Source organism: Pavona decussata, unplaced genomic scaffold, assembly GCF_977016875.1.
Source record: "Pavona decussata unplaced genomic scaffold, jaPavDecu1.1 SCAFFOLD_102, whole genome shotgun sequence".
Taxonomy (NCBI): domain Eukaryota; kingdom Metazoa; phylum Cnidaria; class Anthozoa; order Scleractinia; family Agariciidae; genus Pavona; species Pavona decussata.
The window spans coordinates 86,286-94,041 of NW_028145517.1; the positions used below are offsets into that span (position 1 = coordinate 86,286).

At 39.9% G+C, this 7,756-nt stretch overlaps 1 protein-coding gene and 1 long non-coding RNA gene across 2 annotated transcripts; both read left to right on the forward strand.

Moving 5' to 3' along the window:
- The first annotated feature begins 73 nt into the window (after positions 1-73).
- On the forward strand, positions 74-3,257 carry LOC146471439 (uncharacterized). Its single transcript, XM_085119904.1, has one exon. The coding sequence runs from the start codon at positions 325-327 to the stop codon at positions 1,588-1,590; it is 1,266 nt and encodes a 421-aa protein (XP_084976030.1). The 5' UTR covers positions 74-324; the 3' UTR covers positions 1,591-3,257.
- Positions 3,258-6,027: 2,770 nt separating this feature from the next.
- On the forward strand, positions 6,028-7,503 carry LOC146471440 (uncharacterized). The gene is made up of 2 exons (XR_014866654.1): positions 6,028-6,170; positions 7,101-7,503. It is a non-coding gene; the product is annotated as an uncharacterized LOC146471440 (long non-coding RNA).
- The last annotated feature ends 253 nt before the right edge of the window (positions 7,504-7,756 follow it).

Sequence of the window (7,756 nt, forward strand, 5' to 3'; positions counted from 1 at the left end):
AAAAGCCGGAACGGATGAAATGCGCCATGCTAAAATAATTCCAAATATTTACATATGTGAAGAAATGAAAGAAAAAGAAAAGAAAACTTAACATAGGAACGTTCATCTTGAAATTAAGAATTTTAACAAAATCGGTGACGATGCAGTGAGAAAATTAAAAACATTGGAACCTGACGCTTGTCAAACGATGAAAAGTCGAACGCGTTTCTAGGAAATTGTGAGGCTAGTAGCGCATGATCAATCTAATATATTAACACAAATCGAAAGCTTAATTTTCATAACGACAGTTGCTTCGACTCCGTGGTCTGAAACGCCAGTATAAAAATGGACGTTCTTCGTAATGCGTTTGGCTTTGGAGCGCGTTTTAAAGTCCACATGTTTCACGAAGACGTTGACAGGATGACGCAACTAGTTCTCCGTCATCCAGCGAAAGAAACAGGAGGTAATCTGTTTGGTTTGTGGACTCACGACCAAGAGCCTGTTTTGCACATTGTGCTTGGACCAGCTAAAGGCTGCACACGAACGGAGGTCTCTTTCTACCAGAGCATTCCATACCTGGAGCGTGTTGGGAAGATCCTTACGGAACAGTACCAGCTCTGTCACATTGGAGAGTGGCATTCGCACCATCGACTACATCTCTCGGAGCCAAGCAGCGGTGATTCATCGACCGTGATTCGAAATTACCCCAGAGGGACGTGTGGTTTTCTTCTCATCATTGCCAACATAAAGCCAAGTGGGGAGGTCACCCTATCGCCGTACCTTTACAAAGAGGGACAAAGAGACTATGAAAAAGGTGAAGTTCACATTATCCGTGGCTCATTGCAGAGTCCATTCAGTAAAGTGGAATACATACTGAAAAACATAAATGATGGCGAAGATTGGAGTACGACTATTAACGAGCAAAGGCCGAGGGTAAATTATGGGCAGAATCCGCCTGTCCCTGCAAAAAATGACGAAGAGCCCTGTGTTTACATGTTCCAAGAAGACGAGAAGATGATTAAGGAGTTACTTCGGGAACGTGGTACCGGCAAGATTAACATTGAGGGAGAATTGCTCGGCTTGTGGACAACTCGCAAAGAACCTGTGTTGCACGTCGTCCTCAGGCCGAACAGTAACAAGAAGGAACAACAGCCATTTAACCATCCTCTACAAGAGGCCGAGGAAAAGCCAGGGGAAAGCCTTTCAAAAGAGTATCCATCCTTGCAAAATATCGGAAGATATGTTCTTCGAGATAATTCTCTGCCAAATCCAAATCCAAATCCTGAAAAAGGAAGTTTAGAAGAAGCTTACAGGATCTGCCAAGAATTTCCTTACGGGGGTGTTTTGGTCGTAGCTTATTGTGTGGTAGTTGACGCCGAGGAGCAACCTGCTTTGGCTGGGTATGTATACCACGGCAATCCGGATAAATGTCAGTCACTTGAAGTAAGCATCCTTTCTGGTACAAAGATCTACAGTGAAAAACAGGAGCCAAACGGCAAGATTGAGGAACAGGGAGGCAAAGAAGGAGACACCAAAGGGGATCTAATAGATTTCGACGAAAAGCGGCCTGACTCCCCCAGTGGAAACTTCGGACAGGATACGTTTGTCTGATTGTAAAGCTTTATATGCTGATCTGCGTTACAATTCCCGAGCTCAGATGAATTGTTAAGAACTGATAGAGAGCTCGCCAGACTCCAAGGACACTAAAGTATTAATTATAATCTGAAAAAATTAGTCAAGTATATACAGAACGAACATAACGAACTATCCTTATGCCTTTAGTTAAGAATAATATTAAACACTAATTATAAATTTCTTGAGATGCTAAGGATATCCCAAATTAGGGATATTGAGTTCATATTTTCGTTTCATTTTCGTTTGATCTCTCAGGCCGCCCGGAAGTGTTCTCATCAGTATAGTGAAAAAGGTAGTTTAGCTCCGCGCAGTTCAATTTTGCTTTCAGGAGTAACAAACGGCAAATCATACGGGATGGTAACAGTTAACAGCTTTTACGGTCATACTATTGGATGTGTCTGGTGTGAACTGATTTAGTAATCAAGATTATAGAATGACTAGTACTTGATTTCTTGGAAACACGAATGTATCGTCAAAGTTTCAGACTAAATATATTTTTTTAAAAACCCAAGGACGTCAAAATTGCACTTTGCAAGTCTGCTCGTTTTCTGAATTGTGATGCAAAGGCAATTTAATTCATTTTCTAATGACCTGGAGTTTTATACCTCCTCATAACCCAACTCCTACAACCTCTCACTGCTGACTGAAACGATCGCGGTCTCTTTAATGGCTTTCGCGGAAAATTGCGCATGCCCTATAATTTCCGCTTTCATTTTAGTCAAACATCTTCCGCGAAGCAAAGTCGACATTGCCAGCGCGTTTCTCTCGCTTTCATTTCAAAGCCGAACTAAGCTACTGAGTCTTCAGTCTTGTGATTATTTCTGCTTGACCTGAGGTGTGTGAAGCAAGTATGGAGGATAAGAGTAACCGGTCAACCAGGCCATATGACACAGGCTACAGCGAGTCGTTAAGAGACAGAGCGGCGGTGGTAAACTACAGCAATCGGCGACCACAAGAGGCAAGACAGGAGCGGCTTCACTTTGATATGGATACCGGACGATTGATGGTGAACAATTCGCCCGAGGAACAGCCAGCTCTGCCGGATAGAGGACCCGTGCCAGACCGTCCTGTTCTGGATAAAATGGCTTCTCAAGGTTTCTTTCTTGACTGAACTGTGTCGGCTCTGAACTAAAGTCGAGTCGGACTGCTAGATGAATGCTTTTTATGACTCATAGATAAACATTAACGCTTTGTAAATCGCTAAAATGTTCATCGAGCAACCTGTGGGAACAGTTACAGAGAGTAGAAAATTATTTATAACATCTTGATGTCAGTATCATGGGCTCTTCACCGACTGCTTCACCATCGATTATAAATGCAACGACTGTAACCTAGAATGGATTAGTCATAATTTTCTGTCAATTTAAATTCAGTAATAGCTTAATAATAGCCGAGACCATTTAAAGATCGAATAGAAGGTTCCATTTTTCCGTTGTCGTAGCCGTTTTGTGTCTGACAACAAATAAGTAAGTTTTCGTCCGAATACTGTAAACTATCTTGCTGGTTAATTTCGTGCATAAATTTTTAGACTTCTACAACATCAATGTAACGTCCAGCATTTTCCAGTTGGCAATTTGTTGATTTCGTTTTTATCAATAACATGGATAGCTGTGTATCATGTAATAAACTCATTGAAAAAGGAGCGTAAGAATCTATATTCTTGGCTTACATGTTTAAATTACGATATCTCAGTGTTCGGCTCTGCTGTTTGGGTGTCATTGGCCAAATCTCAAACGCAATAGACGAGCTTGTTTACTTTATGGCAATATTTCACCTTCTTTGCTAAATCTGAATTGAATACGTGTACAACACACACCAAATTATATTTCCTCTATATAGCAGTACGGATGTATCAGCTGTCGACGCGGAGCAGTAAAGAGACTCCTTATATTATAGAAGCATTTGAAACTATTTTCTCTATTTAAGAGGAAGCGGTGAAGGATATTCTTCATCTTCATGGTATTAATCTCTCCCCCAAGGAATCGTATTTAGGCTCTTTCTCTTCTCATTAATTACGGTATGCCGCTTATTTATACACGTTTTCTACATTCAGGTTGTTCTGGCTTTCGAAGCATACTGACAGGTCATCATGATCATCACATTTCAGCATTCCTACAAAGCGTCAACACAGCGAAGATAGTTTGTGTTGCGAGCGAAAGTGAAAAGTACAACGTCGGAAAACCAAGGATATCTTTAATGTTTGCAAATGCTTCTTTTTTTTATCGATACGCAAGACTTTTTAAAAACCGCAGTAAACCACGATACAAAAGGGATTCTAAAAAGGATCAAGTTAAGACACATCTTGTAAACAGATTTTCTCTCATTTCCAAGAAAACTCATGTTTTGTATTTATGAACCAAGCGACCAATCAGACGGAGGCAAACTCTCAAGGGCTTAAAGTTCGATTTCCAAGGTAAGTCATTTTCCAAAAATAAGACTTATTAACATGCGACAAAAACATGTCAGTGCAAACAGAGTGTTTCATTATTTACAAGACACATTCCAAGAAAATCCGGATGACTAAGGACACTTGTTATAAATTGTCGGCATTTCCGGGAAAAACACCAAGACAAAAACATTGCTAACAAACAGACCTGTTCCAAGATTACCATTCTTACAATTACCATTTAGTCCATCTGTTTTATCCACGTTTTCTTGAAAATGTTTGTCAAAGCCAGAGCCAGAAGATATGCCTGCTTGGAAGAATGTTCAGCAGATTTAAACAATAACACTTCAGTTTGTTTTTCAAGGTTTTCACAGAAGGATCGATTGCTCACACGAGGGGAAATTTCCCGGAAATATGACATATGTACAAACTCCTATTGATTCTAACCGAAGGAACATGCCGCGGGTACACGATGAATATACATTTGTTCGGTTTAATTTCATGATGCTGCAGAAGGCAGATTGTTCTGACCCATTAATTGGATAAACCTATTCCGGCTCATTGCGCCTCAACCTTTAAGTTACAATGAGTGCAGATCGAAAAACGTAATTCCCAATGACATAATTCTATCCGTACCCATTCCTAAATAAAATGAAGTTGTTTGATATGGTCGATTATTTTCCGTTGGCTTGTCTCTTTTCTGTTCCGGTGGGATGTTCTCCGGGCCCTTTCGCGTTCCGGTTGAGGTCACGCAATTTTTCGAATCTGTCACGCTTAGTCACACTACTTCTCACAGTTTTCTTTTTAATTCATTGAAAGACTTACCTCATGTTAAACGGAGGGAAAGCGCTATAGAGATGTCGAAAGCTATGCTTTTTGTGTCATTCTTTTATTAATTTTTTTTTTAGTTAGTCAAATTAAAGTGCGTTGAGGGGTTTTAATCTGCCTCCCCCTCCGTGGACTTCACACGTTTATGACTTCACTGATGTCAAATTAAACCACCTGACCAATCTCACTTCTAAGTGAACTTGATGATGCGATCCATATGTCCACTGAAGTGGCCGCGCGGTGGTGCAGCGGTTCTATGGGAAGGTCGAGGAGTGGTTGATTTGCGACTGGGTCCTTCAGTCAGATTGTTCTCCTAGTCAAGACACTTATCTCCTCATGTGCAGGCTCTTTCTCTCCCCCAATAGCGCAGTAAGGGTGAATTTTAATTTGATTCCAGTTTAATAAATAATCAGTAAGAATTTTGGCGAAAAATTATTTCCCTTCAGATTGAACGTAACTATCTTCAGCTGCTTCCATTGAATTGCATTGCGCATCCTAACTGAGCATAATTTCATGTGTCATTAGCGCGCCCAAATAATAAATTGCGAGATGACTGGTCGTTTTCTCCTAAGCAAGCCATGATAGTGATCCCCATATGCATTTTTATTTCATATATTTTAAGATTCTCACTGATATATCCAAGTTTGAAGAATATTTCGTAATTTCAGGATCTTTGACCTAGAAGTAATCAAAGTGAAACGAAAAACGCTTAAATGATAAACAAACATAAAAATAACTGTCAGAAAGTTAGAGGGAGAGTTTCACGGTTCGGCGCATGTGCTGTTTTTGGACCAATTAAAACCAATACATGACACCAGCGGGATACGGCGGGCAAGAGCGGGCAAGTCTTATAACTTGTTCGCCAGGCCAGTGTAAAATTAACGTGAACTACCATACCAAATTGTTCCCTAATAAATTTCTGAAAATAGTTTCTTGTCGTATACGCAAATGTAAAGAAACGTTATAAACTTTCAAAGTAGTCGCGGGCAGAACCCACCCCACCCCCGGTCTAGATAAGGTTTCACTTCTGCACCCATCCAAACAAACATGGTTAAATATGACCAACTTTGGTGCTATAGTTAAAACTTGGCGTGTCAGGCGACGTTGGTGGCCCTTTCATCTTTCAGTTTGTTTCAGAAGGTCCAAATGTAAAAGGTGGTATCACTCGCTATTATAAAACCATTTCTGGAACTGGAAATTGAAATTCAAGTTCCCCTTCTATTGTTATGTAAGATTTCATTTTCCATCACAATGATACAAAATCGTGCGATTTGTCTCTATTTAAAATTCACTTTGAGAGGAAACAGCCCTGAAAAGCCAGGACAAAAGACTTGATAATAAGGTAAGGAGTCATTTAACTTTAAAGTCCATTTAACTTAAATTTGCAATAGCTGTTGATAAGTACAATCAATCAAGCTTCATTTATTCACAACAGTATTTGAATATCACTTAAACGGAGAGTCACCGAAACTGTTAAGAATCTTAACTGGCTGAGCAAGAACCTGAAAAATCGACCTCCAGACAAAACTTACAAAACATGAACAAATTGAATACCAAGTTTAATGAAGCCCTCGCATAATATCTTAATTTCTTAAAGTACGTTTTTGGCATGGTCCATGCACTAAGTGAGTCATGTTTTGCGGGCTTTTGGTGACCTGGCTTACGAGGTCGGCAGGTGGCAAAGTCTAATCAGTTGTTGCCGCAAAATAGTTTAGCTAACCTCAGGTAAAACGCTTCCCAGTGCCACGTTGCATAAAGAATCTTAAGACTGTCACGTTCGTGAAGATTTTATGCAACTGGTTAGCTTGTGTTTCCGGCTCGTATGACGATCATTAACAACGGACACTGAAAAACAACAAAACTTCAACCAGAGAATTGGGAGTTGGTACACGAAACCTCCACTTACGATTGCCCTATGCACCAGTGGGGCTATGATCTTTAGTAAGGTCACTACATTTTTTGAAACTGTTTCTAATGCCCATTCACATCAACGCTTAAAAAACGTTTAAAAGCTGTTTAGTTAAACTCAGTTTAATTTTTTTTTCCTTCATAAAAGATGCTTTCGGATTTTTGTCGACTACATATTTAGCACAAATGAAAGCGTAATTTAAAGTTTTCTTGAATCCTTTGTCAAAGCCAATGGTTCAGCTTTCTATTACCAATTTTCATTTTGTTAAACCTAGCTTAATTAAACATATTTTGTTGGCGTGAATGGGGCTAAGAAGTGTATTTCTAAATTAACATCCTAATCAACGGCGTCACCTTTTTGCAGTAACACCCCACGGCTCCAGTTTGAATTCCACCATGTCCGATTCCAAAGACACCAGATCAGGAAATGGCAAGGTTGGATCACAGAAGTACAATCACAACGATGACGATCAGCCACCATCTAACAGTGTTGCCGCGTCCGAGCCCGAGATGGAAACACTGGTTACACCGGGTGCCCAAGACTATCCTGACCGTCCTGTGGTAAGCAGTATGGCTGCTCAAGGATTTTTCGCGGACTCTGAGTGAACCTGGACCTCCCTTATACAGAGCTGAAGACTTGGTTATTTGTTTTTGTTAAAATACTTTACCCTTCTGTAAGTTTTGTAAAACGCGATTCAGTTCGCTAGAACTAGCTGCATATGTAAATGAACGATTCTGCATTAAAGATTTTTAACATGTTTAAAAAACATTCATTTTATTTAAACAATAGTGTACATGTTTCTGTTGAGGGACTATCGTCTGATAGTTGCCTCGCGGAAATTTGATGGTCTTAAAACAATATTCGTATCGAGAGCTTATATGGCAGTTTTAAGAAAATCAATAGTCCCATTAACATTTTTTCCCAACAAAAATCACAGAGACTGGCATTTCCAATTTCCAGCTCACCAATTCAATCTTTATATTATGGCAAAAAGTTGAAACAATTAAGTGCCCCCCCCC

Bases quoted from the DNA above. Each gene is read 5' to 3' on its own strand.
- LOC146471439 (XM_085119904.1), top strand. From the start codon at position 325: ATGGACGTTCTTCGTAATGCGTTTGGCTTTGGAGCGCGTTTTAAAGTC.